This window comes from Synchiropus splendidus, chromosome 2 (assembly GCF_027744825.2).
Source record: "Synchiropus splendidus isolate RoL2022-P1 chromosome 2, RoL_Sspl_1.0, whole genome shotgun sequence".
Classification (NCBI taxonomy): Eukaryota; Metazoa; Chordata; class Actinopteri; order Syngnathiformes; family Callionymidae; genus Synchiropus; species Synchiropus splendidus.
Window position 1 is genome coordinate 8371809 of NC_071335.1, and position 18358 is coordinate 8390166.

The 18358-nt window shown below is 40.8% G+C and overlaps 2 protein-coding genes across 3 annotated transcripts; one reads left to right on the forward strand and one right to left on the reverse strand.

Annotated features, from left to right (window-relative positions):
• The first annotated feature begins 745 nt into the window (after window positions 1-745).
• On the forward strand, window positions 746-3823 carry LOC128754331 (phosphomannomutase 2-like). Its single transcript, XM_053856868.1, has 8 exons — window positions 746-966; window positions 1462-1573; window positions 1645-1721; window positions 2016-2107; window positions 2173-2272; window positions 2690-2765; window positions 2850-2965; window positions 3566-3823. Exons 1-8 carry the CDS (start codon window positions 892-894, stop codon window positions 3665-3667), a joined length of 750 nt encoding a protein of 249 aa, XP_053712843.1. The 5' UTR covers window positions 746-891; the 3' UTR covers window positions 3668-3823.
• A 1306-nt stretch (window positions 3824-5129) lies between these two features.
• On the reverse strand, window positions 5130-17688 carry LOC128754330 (myotubularin-related protein 7-like). 2 transcript variants are annotated; one of them, XM_053856866.1, is made up of 14 exons: window positions 17437-17688; window positions 16957-17082; window positions 16118-16280; window positions 15697-15854; window positions 14364-14492; window positions 12513-12647; window positions 12290-12434; window positions 12116-12225; window positions 10404-10529; window positions 10277-10326; window positions 8838-9038; window positions 8256-8390; window positions 8037-8173; window positions 5130-6780 (listed from the first exon to the last, which is right to left on the reverse strand). In XM_053856866.1, the coding sequence occupies exons 1-14, from the start codon at window positions 17458-17460 to the stop codon at window positions 6707-6709; spliced, it is 1713 nt and encodes a 570-aa protein (XP_053712841.1). In that variant the 5' UTR covers window positions 17461-17688; the 3' UTR covers window positions 5130-6706. The 2 variants fall into 2 exon arrangements, with proteins under 2 accessions (XP_053712841.1, XP_053712842.1); XM_053856867.1 differs by having other exon boundaries at window positions 5137-6780; window positions 12302-12434.
• Window positions 17689-18358: the final 670 nt, after the last annotated feature.

Here is an 18358-nt window from a genome sequence, read left to right on the forward strand (position 1 = left end):
TGCACAATATTCTCAAATGTTCACTCACGTTGTATTTATATATATATATATATATATATATATATATATATATATATATATATATATATATATAGATAGATAGATAGATAGATAGATAGATAGATAGATAGATAGATAGATAGAGACAGAGAAGCAGAGGACAGGGTGAGATGGAGGAAGATGATCCACTGTGGCGACCCCTGAAGGGAGAAGCCGAAAGGGAGAAGAATATAATATATAATATAATATAACAACAAACATGGAGGAATCCCTGAACAAAAGCAAACTAAAACAATCTGTTTGCTTTTGTTCAGGGATGTTTTCGCTACACAATGACCAGGGTTTCCACTACAATAAATGTATTTGAAATTGTTATAAAACTGAAATTCATATATCAAGACATTAATAGAGCTTTAGTTGAAATAAGGTGATATAAAAACTTGAATATAGCCACCATCGTGATTTATTGTGCTATTGTCAAACTGATGCCATATAAACTATATTTTGTTGTTTAAATGTATGTATGGGTCCATCATTTGATTCAGTATTATAACAAATGGAAAATGTGGCAAATATTCTTTATTGAGAGTAATTAACCACAAATTCTCTAATTAACTAGATTATTTTTTTTAATCGAATCCCACCCCTGCCATATACAGTATGTAGTTCACGTCTCCAACACACGGTGGCGCTTACTTCTGTTCAAATGCACGTAGAAGAAGGCTTCGCGTTGACGTATGTAAACAGGAAGCCACTTGGATTCCACTGACTGGACGGACAGCAGTGTGCGGTGAGGTCATGAGGAAGTCTTCGTGCTTAAACGAAGGGTTGCAGAACGTTGCCTTCATTCAGTCATCCGAGTACATTTGAGTGTCCTGTGCTTGCGCCAACATGAGTGACGGTCCTGTTGACTCAAGCACCCTCTGTCTCTTTGATGTGGACGGTACGCTGACGCCTGCCCGACAGGTAGAGATAGTGACTGTCAGTTCAATAACTTTGATCACGCCTGTGTTGCTGGGGTAATAAATAACGCTTGGTCATTTTGAAACGGTCCTTTTTAAGACCATATATGCGATTTTAATAGTTCGATCACAGCGTTGTTTTTATGTATCATCATTTCATCAGCGTCCACGTCAAGACGTACCATTCGGCACACTCGGGACTGATCGGTACACTCATCACTCGTCACTGTTTGACTTCCTTTTCTCCGTTTTCGTGGTATCCCCATCTGTATTGATCGTTGTCCTGCCGATCCGCATTTTCCCGGTGTAGAGCCCAAGCCTCCTGAGTCTGACCCAACTAACGTTGTCAAACTTCTCAAATGAATTGTCCCTCCTGAAAGCATAGATGCTTTCTGTATATTTTTTGTGTTTATGTATATGCCATATCAAGTCTATCTTTCTGAAGAAAAGCACATTTGTTTGAATGATCAAGTTGAACCCTGACAAATTGTGATTTCAGCCAGTTACTGCAGATGTGGCAGAGTTCCTTCAGAAGCTAAGAAGTGAAGTTCGTGTAGGAGTGGTCGGTGGGTCTGACCTGGACAAGATCAAAGAGCAACTCGGAACTGATGGTATGACTATATCAAATGAGAATCCAGTTGAGTTTGAAACTTAGTTATCCAGGCTCTGTTTTTTTCTGCAGTAATTCAGAGAGTGGACTATGTTTTTGCTGAGAATGGACTTGTGGCCTACAGGCATGGTCAACTGCACTCCATTCAGGTAAGATGCACTGAGAGTACCCAACGATGGTCAGGTGGTGGTCAGCAGTGGGACGTCAGCAGTGGGAGTTCTAGAACAAACTAGATGATCTTGTTAAGAGCATTCCCCTGAAGTACCAAGGGAAAGTGTTACCTGGCGGCATTGTCATCTGTAGAATGAGGCTAGTGGCCAGGAAGTGGTAGACAGTGAGAGCAGTGCCTATTATTAAATGGTGGATGTTGCAGTAGGAGGTTTGGCTCCCATCTGCACTTTGGTCACGTTTGTAAAGGTTCTTCCATGACTGTGTTTGCTTAGTCCATTCAAGCCCACATGGGAGAGGAATTATTGCAAGACTTCATCAACTTTTGTCTGAACTACATGGCCACCATTAAACTTCCAAGGAAGAGGTACAGAGATCTGTTTGCACACAGACAGAATATATCCCATCAGCTGACCACCGGTGTTTTTCCAGGGGCACCTTTATTGAATTTCGCAATGGGATGCTGAACGTGTCTCCGATTGGGCGCAGCTGCACACCAGAGGAGAGGAAGGAGTTCTATGAACTCGACCAGGTATTGCCTATCAAGGGCTTTTTCAGGGATATCTTTTCACTGTTGTGGTCTACCCAGGTGATTTAGCAGGCCAAGGCATGATGGGTTTACTTGTGGTGTTCATATACTGTGTGTAATAGAGTACTTTCCAGTCATGCTTCAGGCTTTCATGGCTGTCAGAAGTAGAATTACTAGTGAACTTTATGTTTGTGTAAAACAAGCGATGCACCTGTTTTCAAGCTTGACATGATCAGGCTTCCCCCAAGTGCTTTCACTTCTAGGGGTTCCTTCATGTCAATCAGCAAACACCTGAGTACCTACAATTTAATTTCTCCATTTATAGATGGCAAATGACCAATACAATGGTCCATTTCAGGATGTGAAGGACAGGACAGTTGAGTCAGTGGTAGCCTGTAAGCTCTGTTTTCCTTTCAACAGAAGGAGAAGATTCGGGAGAAGTTTGTGTCTGTGTTGAGGGAGGAGTTCAAAGGAAAAGGCTTGTCCTTCTCCATTGGTGAGCCGCACGAATGCTGAATTAATGCTCAGTGAGTGTCATGTAGGTCAATGCTCATCTCTACTCATCTGTGTGGCTCTGCAGGAGGTCAGATCAGCTTTGATGTCTTTCCAGATGGCTGGGATAAAAGATATTGCCTGGGAATTCTCGAGAAGGACAACTTCTCCACCATTCACTTCTTTGGAGACAAAACCAAACCTGTGAGTAGGATGATGGCTGAGTCTGGCTGGGATTGTAAATACTATGCGTATTGAGCCCTGTGTGCCTTATCTCACTTGTATAAAGTATCATTCCTGGCATCCACCACATTCAGGCTCCTCTGACATGATCTTGACCATTGCCGGCCCTTCACTGTGCACACTTAAGTGGTGATACGACTTTCATTAATCTGTGTAAATGAATTTCATTATACTACCTGGATACTTTCTGTCTTGCATATCCATGCAAAATGTGTATAATAATAATAATAATATTAAGGTCATTACATTTGGTGACAATAACCAGAGCCATCGAAATTCAAGTAAAAAAAGATAGACATTTTGGATGTTGATTTAATATATTCCATTTTTACTGATGTTTGCTGCATTAGCATTAGCATTAAATAATATCCTTTATAATATCCATTACAAGGGTGCTAAGTTATAGAATACAGAGAAAGTTCTATAAAAGATTGATATTACAACGAATGCTTATGAGTCCTGCAGATATGCTGCTTCTTCGTGACAGGTCCAGTCCCTCAGATGTGCTCATCTGTTTGTGTTTTTATGAGTTATTAGTGTGTTTTGTGTTTCTGTGTTAAGGGGGGAAATGACTATGAGATCTACAGCGACCCTCGAACCATCGGGCATGAAGTGTCTTGTCCAGAAGAGACCTTGCAGAAGTGCCAGCAACTGTTCTTCTGAGAAATAAATCAAGTGGATTTTCTATCACTGTCTAGCTATATGTATACATCATGTCTCCAGCTCATTCCAATGTAACCAAGGTTCAACAGATGTGCGTAAGAGAAATGAACGCTCAAAGCAAACGTAGCTTTTAATAAATCAATAGATCAATTTCAAGGAAGTTTTTTTTTTCTTCATGTATTTGAGTGCCTGTTCCATGTTACCAGATTGTCCAAACAAGGCTCTGCTCCTTGGAGATGAGTATTTTTTCTAGACTCTTTTAGAAGTGTCGGTTGAGCTTGCTTTTTTAAATGTGAAAATACAAATCACCAAAGTCTACTATTTGTGTCCCAGACAGTCACACTCATATGCCAGCTGTACGTGTCAATGGGGAACCTTAGTACCGCCCATCTACTTCTGCCTCATGGGACCTAAGCGAACAAAAAATATGAATAGGAGTCAATGGAGAGACACAAGTTATTTTCTGATCTAGCTCGAAATATGCAAGAGATCTCACATATGATGTCGGTGAATTTGAAAGACGCATTCTAATGCAATGAGACCTCTGCTTTTCCACCAACATCAAAGGTTACTTCAGGTCTTGTGTGATACCTAATTACAATGCTCGTGCTCTCACTCTCTAGTCAGTCGAGTGAGAGCCGGCATGCGGCACAAGCTCTACACAGACATAGTATGTCAGCTAATCTTCTGTATTTCTTGGTGCCTTAGCGCTGCAGCAGTCAGATTCTGCTGTGATGTCATATGTGCGATGTTTAAATTTTTTTTGGTCAAAATAATTACGTATTTTCACAAGAAAATAAATCAGAAATGACAGGACAAACGTAGTCGAAAGTCACATCATTATTAATAATTTAAATTGAGGTACAGCATATGCGTGATCCAGGGCATGAGACGAATTGAACCCGAAAATAACTGATCTCCCATTCATTTTCTTCGATTTTAGGGCCAATGGACCGACAAGAAGGGGAGGCTTAGGCTCCCTGTGCATGTTCCATCTTGTTACATCTTCCTTTGTAGGATTATTTCTGATGGGAAATTGTGATACGCCATTTCCCCTTTAACCGTGGATCTGTAATATCCAGCTACCTGGTGCAGACTAGAGAAGGCTCATCTTTCAATATTATTTTTTTCCATAACAGCAAAATAGTAACTACATATTATGGATCATCAAGAGTAGCATTTGAATCTGCAGATATAGCAAGCCTTTCTAAATGTGATGATAGTTTTAAAAATAAAAAATTGAAAGAGCTTTTTTTTGGTGATTTTTATTTTACTGATAATTTCACATTGGTGTGCATATCTACATACATATGACATATATGACATATGACTTGTTTTTTTGTGTATTTTAAAAAATGACCTTCCCTATGAGTCACGAAAAAAACATTAATTGTTCATTATTATTAATAAATTTAAGATTAATCAACCTGATCAATGGCTTCACGTAGATGAGTATCAATATTTTAATGATTTGTAATGATTTCTCATTAAAGCCAAACCGTGGCCTTTCAAAAGTATCCATTAAAGCAGTAGCTTCGAGTATCGCGGTTCAAGGAAGTTTGGAGACCTCTTCAGTCGGTCCTCGAAGTCAGGAGTTCAGGAGGAATACTGAAGATATTACTCAAAACATTCATTTATTGAGACAGGAGATTGATTGCACATATGAATAAATGCACTCCACATGCTACAAAATGTACATATCTATGACTGATCACACAAATATCAAATAAAAATAAATAAAGAAATAAATAAAAAGATTCCTGGCAGGAAAAAATGTGTAGTAAAACACAGAGGGGCAAACAATGGTTTGAAATCTTCTGGTTTGATTGTGTGACACAGTGACATTTTTCTTAAATGCTTTCACATTTAATCAACAATAAGGTAGACTTTACCCTTTTCATCCTTCAACACGTATTTAGTGTTATAACTTTGAATCTAGGTAATCTGCAGCATACGAGTTCCACCTCATCAGAACCAACCCAAGGATGCAACACCATCACATAAATATCCCGTGGCTCATCCACACCTGTCCACTAACCAGGAAGGGTTAGAGAGAAGAGATATGTTAATACTGACTGTCTTGATGCCACGGAACCTATTTAAATGTTGTTATTCAGCAAATGTGTTCTGAGATTTATCATGAGATGGTGGGATTGAACTGAACTTCTGTTCTTCTTCACACCTCGATGACCCGAACACCCAGCTTGGTAGGTCTTGAACTAGACAACAAAATGTGAATTAAAAGTTGACCCAAACCTGTGAGCAACTTGTGAGAGGTAAATGCAATAAGTGACTTCAGAGTCAATCAAATGGTTCCATTTGGTGTCGACCTGACAGTGACCTGTCACACTGAGGCAAGCTATCACTGACTACCCTTAAGGTGCACAGTCCAGAAACTTTACTGCAGTGTCTCGGAATTATAATTGTAATATCATTTTCACATGCGACACAAGGCCCACTAGCACGATTGGATCAGTCCTCACATACATGATGTCTTTCCCCCCCCAACAGCATCTTATTCCATTTCCATATTGCTCTCTGAGCTTGTATATCCCAAAGATCCAAATTAATCTGTTGTTGACTTATCTATCAGTGTTGTGGCCAGCATGTTATAATGTCACACTTCAGAACACATTGACTCTTAGTGTCCCTGAACACACTGACTCCAGTCTTGTCTCTGTGCTAAGGTTTTCACAACCAAATGTGCTCTCTAGAAATGAATGTCCCAAGATGATGAGACAGCATCTGTGGAGGATAGTATTCTTTTCTTTTCTTGAAATACATGGATATTGGATGGATATTGTTTGTACAATGCAAAAGTGCAGTTAATAATAACTCCTCAGCCAATGTGTTCTTATATGTAGGGTGGTCCAAAGAACAGGTTTCCTGTAAGCCCATGGTAAACTGAGACGAAAGGCTGAACTGATTTCCAGCAGATGGGACAGCTCACCAGCGATCTGGAGAGGACGAACGAGAGGCTGCTGTGCCCCATGCCAGTGGTTTGGTGTGGGTTCAGCCCCCAGTGTCTGTGGCAGGTGGTTATTCCCCCTCTGTGGAACATGTTTCTTCTCTCAAGTGATTATCCATCCTGTCACTGCTGCGATCCTCTGATACTGGGAGAAAAGTGAGAGACACATGAACAATAATTTTAAGCCTCACATTATGTTCAGATTTCAATGAAATTGCCACATGGCCTTGAACTGCAACACACTAAAACACTTCACTGAGACAACCAAAGTTTCCGGAAAACAGACTTATGTTCTGGTGACAAAGGTCATCATAGATAGTTAAATCTTTTGCTGATTGGTCACTTGCATATTAACCCATAAAGGCAGGTAATAGAGTGAAGACGAACAAGGAAGAAGACAGTGTGTAGCATTTTGAAAAAGGAACAGTAATGCCCTGACAAACAACGTCTTGAGGCAACTGTATAGAGGACCTTTCCAGGCAGTTTGAGCTGTATGAGAAGGCTGAGGGTCAAGGAGCCTGAGTTGGCAAATTCATCTCAGAAAAGCATCTCTAATGTTGTCTTCAAAGTGTGCAAAGTACAGCATATTGAGTATTACCTGGTACCAATGTCCAAATATCAAAGCAATTGCTGAAGCTTCTCGGTCCGTTGCATTGGCCATTGTGCCAAAAGGAAAAATAAACTATTACACCTTACCAATCGGCGACAACATTTGTAACCACAGACCATTTCCAATCTTAGGAACATTCGTTGTGTTTGCTGTCTACAGAGAAGTGCTGCACTTCAAGGCCACCGTAAATTACTTTATGGAACTGGGACAGTGTTATAGAGTTATCAGAAGAATTACAATCACTTCTGTGTGGACAGACAGTTCTCAAATGGAGGAAGTGAGTAAGCTGCTAGCAGGCAGTGCTGGGGAGAAATGGGCCATTGCGAAAGTAAATGAGACAGGTTTGCATCACGTGTAATGATAAAAATATTCAGAATTACAATTTGCATTACATCTGGATATTGTCAGCATGACCTCACATAAAAGATTATTTTCGCTAGCCAGTGCGTGCAGCTACCAACCAGCAATGTCACATAAAATGTATTGGTAGAAATGTAAACATTTGAACTGTGGCTGTCAAGACGATGTTTGCATCAGATGTCCAGAGAAGGTCCTACTCCTCCATTGCAATACATCACAATCATTGCCCCACAACGACTAATGGCAAATATAGCACACAAATATACTACTCCTTCATTGGATTGCATTGTTCTCCTGCTTAACTAGTTTGGATTGCTCAAGCTACCACTGGATGGATGGATGGGTGCATGGATGGATGGATGGGTGATGGATGGCTGGATGGATGAGAGTGGTTCCTTGTGTGTAACCAATGTGATGGTAGAAGGGTCCACCTGGTGATAGCTCCTGATGTATGACCTGCTTCTCTTCCAGCTGCTGGGGCTCCTCCCGGACAACAGACATAAGGTCAGCAGGGGATTGAGAAGGAGGGGAAGACTTGTCCATGTGTTTGTAGAGACCTTTCCAAATCCTGAGGCAAGACAGGTGAAAAGATGAAGGAGTATGAAAATAAATGGCATAAATCACACACAATGGGTGCTGCAGTAACTTACTTGAAGCAGAAGGGGCTCGTATTAGGTCTGAGGACGCCCTGACACTGGCTGAGCTCAGCCTTGTACAGGGGGTTGAAGAATTCTGCCCTTTCCGACCACAGCTGAGGCCACACAGAGTGACTACGCTCATGTAGTCTGACAAAGACGTAATACTCAGTTACAACCTGTTGACTTTTCTTTATGAAAAAATGTGTTGTTTGTGAAAACAAAAAAGGATAAAGTAGCGTATTCCTAAGTAGTGTAGTAACAGGCACCACAGTGAGCGTCAAGAGATAGAACGACATTCAAATTCTATTGATGTCTGTGCACACACATTTTAGAATACAATTCCAATGACTCAAACAATCAAACTTGATTATTGTGTCTAGGAGAAAACTTTGCTCTGAAACTGAAACTTGTTCCATTATTTGAACACAACACAAAGGATCACGCAAATCCAGAGTGTGAGGTCATGTATGTCTTGTTCAAGTGGGCAGAGTGCCTGAAATCCTGGACTGTTAGTTGTGCTCGTGTTGTGACGCTGATCTCAATCATTTTGATAAATACATTCATTTGTGTTGAGATTTGTGTGTAGAGATTTACCTCATATCCCTCTTCTCTTTCTGGCTGTTGCCCAAGAAGTTTCCAAACTGGCAGGAGTAAACATGTGTGTGTATGGCCACCAGGAAGCACTCGTTAAATTCAAAGGCACATGGGAACTGTTCGGACAGCTGCCACACACACTCCAAGAACTGGTCAATGACAGGGGACACCTCTTTGGGATCAGTGTTGAGGTGGCCATACCTACACAAAGAGACAACATGAAGTCAAAAAATATATTTTTATTTAACACCATAAAAAGAATAAGTACATATATTTGTTAAGAAGAATTTGATATCAACTACAATTCATAAAACAGGCATTAAGGTAGTGAGGGGACTCGAACTGTTTCACTTAGATTAACAGACAAAAACAATGAATCATGAATCTATTATTGTAAGCAACACAGATTAAGCCTGCATTAACATCCAGGTTCAGTTCACCAAATCCAGAAGCATCGTATTATGCACGTTATTGCATGATTTACCTTTGTCTGAAATCTCATGAAAGAGAGGTTAGGAGCAATGAACAATTATTTTACCTTGGGAGAGAACTACTGAGTTGTTTTGCAGCCTCTCTTGAAACTGTTTTATGACGAAATCTATTAGTGGAGTTTGTCTCCAACATCATCATTTATACATGTTTAAATATAATAGCTGAAGTGCAGAAATGAGAAATTCAAAGTTTTACATCTCTCGTAGAACCAGGTTGTGGCAGACAGATAGCTCTGCCAGTTTGATTTAGGGGTTAAATTGAGCCATCTGTCTGCTGTCTTCAATGTATCTCACGTCTCTTAAGAGTCTGCTTTAACTATAGCCCTGTCTGGACACATTTCCTAGATGCCAATGAAGAAATATTAGAAATAATGTGAATAAATTATCAATTACTCATATTCTATTCTTTAAATCATTATACAAACTATCAGTGAAGCCTAACCCGGGACACGGAAGAGGACACTGCCGCCTATATACGTCGAATATCCAACTATTTTCAACACAGTGTTTCACCGAGGCACCAGTGCAGCGGGAGACATATGTTGATGTGAACCAAGGCAGACAACCGCGTCATAAAAGCTTTAAGCTACTCGATCTAATAACAAACACCAATCCAGCGACTCAGACTCGACCACTGTCAATATCAAAAGTTTCCTGTACTCAAAGAAATGTAAAACTATGATTGTGAACCAAAGTCCAACAAACTGTCCAATACTATCATACGCCTGTGTTGTGAAACAACATACAGCTGGAGAAGAGGCCGCGTCATCATGGTCTCAACATATTCATGTGTGCAAGTCCAATGCAGTGAGTGTGCCGTGCATTGATCCAATTCATTGTGCACAAAATTCTCATTGCGCATTACAAGGAGCTCCTAGTGGTTCCTGAAGCATTTGTATTTGAGTGTATATATGCAGAACCCAGGATTCCACAACCCCATGTCCAGACCTGTGAGAGAACTTATGTCCAAAGGAAACCCAGTCCTTTTCGATCAGCACCTGATAAGAAAAGCATCAGGAGTTACTGTAAATATTAACAATCATGGTGTTTTTGTGGGCGTGGGTTGATGTATTACCATGAATCCCTTGATAGTTCTGTAGTACGGGTCCATGAGTATACTGGCTAAGGAGCAGGCCTGGGCTGTCCGATCCCAGCCATCTGAACAGTGTACCAGAACACTCACACCCTCATCGGCCACTGCCTGGACAGACACAGATGCTTCACTGTCATGTCAGATTAGTTCAGAGGGTCTTTCAGAATCAGAACCAGAAAAGCTTTGTTGTATGGTCCAAGACAAGTCACAGCATCACAGAGACACTGAAATATGCCCTGAAGTAGACTGACAGAAGCATGGCTGCCAATGTGCAAACAGCTCCTCTGACGATCACAATTAATCCACATTCACAGGAGTGGGTTAAGTTAAGGACACCACGACAGTAGCTGGGATGGAACAGGAATAACTCCCCGCTAAATCCCTGGTTACAGAATGGCCCACAGAAGCACGTGAACCACTGTTGCCCCAATGTCTTTCATTTTCGTCTTTGATTATTTGATCATCTACAGAAGCATTTTGAGATGACTTAAAATCTATTTTGGGACAGCCGCCATAAAGCTGCAGGTCCATGACGTCACGTGTTGACAACCTGCCCTCGCTGAGCAGGGAGTAGGGAATAGTGGCCTTGCTTTGCTACTTGAAATCATACATTTGAAATTAATTGGCTGGAGCAATGTCTTGATAACCTAAAGTCAATCTGGAATATCATTATCTGTTGTCAGTTATTTTCATTATCAGTTATCAGTTAGTTTCAAGTTCAGGTGGTTTACATGTCTTCATGGTTTGAACTTGTTGTCATGGCCTCTCATCTTCAAGCACAACTTCTCTTCTCATAGCCATTTTATTGGGAATAACAAGGATATTTGAATGAAACAAAAAAGTGCCTTCCTAGAGCACTGGTTTAAAATAAGTATTTTCTTTTTTTTTCAAATAGTTATCTTTATTATTACTGTATTAAACAGTAAAGCAGACAAATCAGTAATCAATCAGTTTGTAGTTTATGTCAGAGAGACTCCAATCTTCATTTCTTATTTGGAGCATTGGAAGAAGGTCTGGCTGAGGCTTCATCTTTCTGTTTTCAGAAAGCTATCAGTACCACCTGCAATTTTTGTAAATCATCATTCTGGCTGTGCCCTCCTGCAAAGGTTTTTTCGCGATTTAATTAATGACTAATGAATTTATTTTTTTGGAAACTTAATTCCAGCTAATTTGAGTATGAACCTTTCCTTTTAAACATTGTAGGCACATTCCACATCCATCAATTTTAAAGTAATTGAAAAAACCTCCTGAATTGGAATTTTCATTGAAAGTCGGCAATACTTCAATTCAATAAAACATTGCAGCTAACAGAAGGCATATAATACCTCTCTATTTAAGATTTTCACTTAACCTACTACATCCTATAGCGTTTTGTTCCGCTTTCTTTCATTTTGTTTTCTTTTTGTATTTCTTAATCTCGTTTATACTGTAGTCCATATTGTATAGTTTCATAACTTGACAAGACCTTTGTAATGTCGTGTTGTAAGTTAATATATGTTCACATCTCTTGAGAAAAGAGAAAAAAAGAGGGAGAGAGCGTAACATCATACAAACTGGCCAGCCATGTTTTTGTCTGCCTTATTTTCATGGCAATTCTAAAAGACCAAACTTGACTCTCAAAGCATGGAGTACGTGCATGTAAACGTAACCAAAACAAAGGGCCATTGGTGAGTCTGGGAGGAGCGAAAACATACCCGCGCAATGAAGACTCCTGCATCAAGAATGGCTTTGATGTGTTTGAGCCAGCCGGAATTCTCTAGTCCCCACAAAAAATCTGTCACAGACGGTGAGCGCAGTTCACCAACTAGCAAGAGAAATCCACTGTCACTGTTGAGAACTGGATTAGTCAAAGTTTGCTACAAACCCACATGCTCTATTACCATCAGTGAGCTTTTGCTGGCTGTTCCTCATCACATGAATGTTCTCGATGCCTATGAATTGCAGCTTTATGTTGTTATAGTGGTCTTCATTTTCATAGCCTTTTCCAGCCGCACGGTTGGCCATGGCATTTAGCTGCACACACAAACAAATTCCCTAATTTACTGAACATTACTGAATGTAGCAGTGCTCCTCTATGGTAATGGAGGTTACCTTGGGTCTTGTGTCCACAACGTAAATGTAGTCACTTCCAGGGTTGGACTTCATCAAGGACTGAAGCATCATCTCATCTTCCAGCGAGCGCCCACTGAAGCCTGACAGTGGCTGACTGGATCTGCACACCGCAGCCTGGAGGCCAATGGAAACAGCATTTCTCCATTAAGACTCTTCACTATGGGGTTATTATTGCAGCAGAGGATCACAAACGCAATTGACTTGATGTATCTGTTCCTGGGTCCACAAATACACAACTCAAACTTCAAATGTTTATATTGATTTAAGAATGCATTACTTAAAGCAACAATAGGTAACATCTATACTAAAATATATTATTTTCACTTTCTGTGAGAGACAGGTTTCATATTGAACAGAAGAACAGATGTCCCCAACTGTCTGTCTAGCTCTCAGTGTAAGGAATCTCTAGAGCAGTGTTTTTCAACCGATGTGCCGCGGTCCAGTTTCATCCATTTTGTCCGGAGATGGAGGTGGACGATATGGTGACATTAAAAAATAAACAATTAAAACCTGTTGACAATCTACCAATGTGATGACATTACATGGAATTGGTAAGATTCCTTCAATAAACTGTAGATGTATGCTGTTTCTCCTCTTCCCACACACTTAGAGCAAAGAGACCAGTCAAATGCGCAACTACCAAATTGTTTTTAAACCTGATGCGTCTCTAACATGCCCACACCTTCACGACAGATGGATTGTTCATTGGCGGACCTGCGACGCCAAAGACTGTCTGCGCCACAGAACTAATGGCTAACGTGAAGTCTCCCTTCAAAACTTTATTGACACTTGTATAATGTCAAAGTTTGCTTTGTTGTTTATAAGTTACCTAAAAACTAAATGCAGAACCAAATAAATGCGCTCTAAAATGTGAAGGGAGACAGAATCACACTCGGAAATTCCCCAAACTACAATAAAATCATGCAGACATGTGATAAAATATTTAAAATAAATGAATTAATCATGATGCATTTTGCCATGGAGACATCTTCAGACAAATATATTTTCTGTAATTTGTTCCTGCAAATAGCATGCCAAAATCGCCAAGTGTCAGTAGCTACAATGAGTGGTGTATTTAGGTACGGGTGAACCAGGCAGCATTTTTGGGGGGCTGGCATGAGCCACTTAAAAATAAATAAATAAATAAAATCGCACCAGGGGTACGGGTGCCACGTTATACAGGTGCAACGCACGAATGTCATGCACTGACGCTGACAGTAGGACTGGAAAATTAACTACAAATGAAAATGAGAATCTTTCCAACACTTGTATCGCCACGACGGAGGTCAGAGCCGGGTCATTATTGTTATTAGCGTGATTTGTTTTGCTGAGCTAATTCACAAAAAATGAAAAAGAGGCAACAGGATTAATAGATTAATGTTTCATCTAAGCTCAAACTGTTCAAACTTATTGATGTCATAAACACAGGACGATTATTTGTCTTACTTATATTCCATTAATATTCCTTATAAATGATTATTCAACTACAACAAACTTGATGGAGAATGTGAATGGAGTAAAACAAACCTGTTGTGAACTAATTGAAAAAACAAAGCGCGCAAAAAAATGGCAACACCACTGGATGTCGCTGTTGGACCGTTCTTTGAAGCTACGGGGCTTTCAACGAACTCCAAGGGCATTTTGGAGATGACACATCAAACCAATGAATTTTTTTCTTGATTTTGTTGCCATCACAGGCTGTGGAGGAAGAGTTGTGGAGATGCTCGAGACTTTGCAGGCGTTACGCACTTGGGTGAAAACATTATTTGTGATCCTTTAGCTAACCCCTTACTTCCCCAAGATGAGGTTACACACAAACTTGGCACTGACCAGAGTGTCCTGGTGAAAGTAGCACAGAACAGGAAAACGTCCACGACTTCTGAACCTGGAACTACCAACGATGACGGCTGGTGTCGCTGATTTTGGAACGAACAACTCTGATGGATAGGTGTCACATACCTAAGAGAGAACATGCCTCATTAGTATGACAAGAAGTATGACAAGAAGAAGTCTGCGCACACTGTGACATGGTTTCCTAGGGAGAAACAAATGTTGCCAGTGGAATGAAAACTACAATTTGTGGCTCTGAATCACATAATTCCTTCATTCTTCCAAGGGACTCACTTTTGTGGCGAAAAGTGTGACACTCTCCCACAAACTAAAACCCTTTACAAAAGATTCTAGTATAAGTTTAAGTTTAAGCTTCTTCCCCTCAGCCGTCAGACTGTTGAATTCGTGAACAGCCTTGTTGTTTATTTTATTTTATTTATTTTTTGTCAGCACTTTATTCCGAAGCACTTTCCTAGTTAGTGGGCTCCCCACTGACCATGGCAATAAATTTGATTCTGATTCTGATTCTGAACCTCACAGTCCAGTGTACACTTTAGCCTGTAGTCTGGACTGATAGGCTCATTATAGATAACATTTTTTTTTAATGGTTCATTTCCCAACAACACATGGCATGGCAAATATCAATTATGCACCTAGGTGAAGATAAATGACAACATGAAACACTGAACTAATTTAAGCGTGTTCACCATGGATCTGATGATATACAGTTAGTCTTACCACTGTGACTGAAGACTCCAACAGAATCTGTCATTGCCAATGCATTTATTGAGTTTCATTTAAATGTGAATGAAAGTCCACCAGACTTGCAGCCTCTGTACGTGTGTCGACTTTCACACGTCACAGAGGTCTGTGGATGGCTCCGTAGGAAATTTAGTAGTCCACATTTATCATTTTCGCATGAAGTCGAGCTGTACATGTAGTTTCTGCCATCGAGGAGCCCAAGGCGAGAAGCTCACCCCATGAGGAGAGCTTCCTGGGGCAAGGTGCAGCTCTTCAGACGGGATTAAGTCTGTGGCCAAAACCTGGTTTGCCTGTCTCCACATGTTGGACTTTTGAGCCAAACGCACTTTGTCTCGAGACAGAGCCTGCCGTGTGAAAAGCCCCTTAGAAAAGACCGCGCTCTGGAAGGGGGAATAAAAGAGTTCTAAGAACCATTCAATTTGGTTCCTGCTGCGCAAAGCTGGAAGCATTTCATCCGCAAAATGGTTCCTGCAACTGAAAAGGCTCCTGCAGTGCGAAAGTGACTTAAACAACACAACACGTAAGTGATATTGTCTGACACACGGTGACTATCACAAAAATCTCAACTCACCCTGTATTCAGTGTTGGCAGTGGTCGCCACCCATAAATTGTTGGGAACGCCTAACCTCTTGAAATCTTCTGTGAGGTCAATAAACTTCCATGATGCCTCTCTTTTTTCCTTATTGACATTAGGATTGAAGGACAAGCAGTAGAGCTCGCTGTACTTCTCTGTAATGAAATTTGTATCAATACGTGGTCTACATATAAAACAGAAAAAATGGGTCTTTGTTGATATCGTCATTCTTAACACCGGGGAATTCAAATGGTTTCAACTGACGTTAACAACAGACATTAGGCTGCAGTTAAGGGGTGAAATACTGAATAAAAATGAAGCACATGCCCACAGATATGCAGTATTGCCTCATTTTTTTCATTGAACTGACACCCTGCATTACATGTAGGAAACACAAGTATGAAAAATGCAGACGCACCTGGTCGAGACAACCGGGCTAATGAAGTGTGGACATCCAAACAGTCTCGCTCCGACTGTATGTAAAGATGGAATATACGAAAGTCTTTACAGCACATGATCAGCTGGCTCCCTGCAGGACTGGCTGGTGGTCTCTCCACACTGCTTACCATGCTGTGCAGCACCTAAAAACAACAAACTGTCTTTGCTGCTGGCCAGAAAGACACACAGTAATAGTTTCCTGCTGGCAAACAGGTTTGATTCACCACATACGAGGCCCCAGCAATAGACACAGAGGTTTACCTGAAGTTTCTGCTCACGTCCAGGGAAACCAACTCAAGCTCTTCACTTAAAACACCCTTCTGAAACGGGACCCAGGTCTATACGGTCCTTGTCAGAATCAATGATAACATAGCCCCAACTCAGATGGTGGCACCTGAATCTAACTGTTGTTAAAGCAATGGACAATTTACAGTTAACAGGTAACACTAACTGATGAAGACCACATAGACTTGGACTACTGACATTTGGACACTATAAAATGTACTGTGAAATCAGTCAGCAGTGTGTGTATGTGTGGTACTGACTGACCACATCATATTGCTGCATAATCTGTCTTATGACTGAATGCCTACATCCCCTTTTTTTTTGGAAACTTCCCCAAATGGTCTAATCCTTCTGACAATCAGAAAGTACTTTTGATTAGGGAGATACTTTTCCAAATGGCTTGCATCAATGTGAGGCAACCGAATTTATTATTATCTAAGTTTACAGCCCATAATTATTTCATTTCATGACTGATCCATGACAAACGTCTGCATTCATAAAATCAACTATTAATACAAGCGGGCACATTCTTACCCAGGTCTCCTTGCGAGTCTCAGGGTTGTTCTCAACAAAGATGGTGTGAGTGGCAGAAAGGTAGAGGGTCCCCACACTGGCCTTCCTCTGACAAGCGGAACGCTCCAGTAGGTGCACATTTTCCACCTGAGACAGGATGACACAGGCTAACGTTCACTCTCAGACAGGCGAGGAGCACTGACAAGGCTTTCAATGGTGGGACTTGACGACTACGATTTACTACTATATCCATTATCGGACAGGCTGGTTTGACTTGGGAGAAACGGCTGCTGACACGACGGCAAGCAAGCGACAGGATGGAAGTGATCACACGTAGATGGATGGAGGGCAGATGAAGGATGCTGCCATCAAACACAACACACGGGTGTGTACAGCACTGACGATCGTAAAGGATGATCGAACAGATTGTACAATCAAGACAATGAATTTAATACGTAGAACTAGCACGCTCACAACAAATGTGTCAAGGCAAAATGTTACCTTGGGCGTCCGGATATGCTCCATCACTGACGGCCAAAATGGTGGCGACAATAACGGAGTCAACGATGGATGCGGCGTCTGCCGTTACATTTACAGACACAACAGCCTTTATGTCTGTTCTGGGTGGGTCCAATGGTGTCCAACGGTTATTGCCAGCCCCATGAAATAGGAGAAGAGCGGCTTGACGGAAGGAAGGATTGAAATTTTAACTGTACCAGACGGACATCCACGCTCAAGCCAATCTACCGTCAAGTTAACAACGGTTCACTGTTCTTTTTCCTGTCAGGCTTTTCAAAATAATCTGCAACTCCGACTGCAATTAAATTTCGTTCAGTCGAATGTTAATAAAGTGTTTATTTTACTGCTATTATAAGGCAATAATTACTTATTATTGCCTTTCTTTCCTTAAATAGAAACGTTTGAGATTTAAAAGTCATTCGGTTTCTAAACTGTATCTCGAATACAACATGGATTCTGAGATCACTGCCCACGAAATGTCTTTTTACAATTCAGGCCAATCTTCGTCTCTATTTTAGTTTAACAGTCATTGTCTCAATGCTTTCCCTAGCCTCTCACACTAAACCTGACCATCCAAAACAAATGGCTAACCTTAACCAGGACTGTAAACCAAACGTGATTATTTTTTAAGTTTACGATGGCCTGCCAAAACATTCTCACAAGATCAGTCTTGTCAAAGATTGGTCCACACAAGAATATTAATACATATATACACACACACTCATGCAAACACATACACACACTTGTATTTCTATTCATATGAGGACATGAGAGGTAAAATAACCCAGTTATTTTTTAACCCTCAAATTGAGGTTTAACCTCATGGGGACCAGCAAAAGTTCCCCACATATAGCTGAAGGTCCCCACAAGGAGGTTTGTTTCCAAGAATTGGTCCCACACGCAC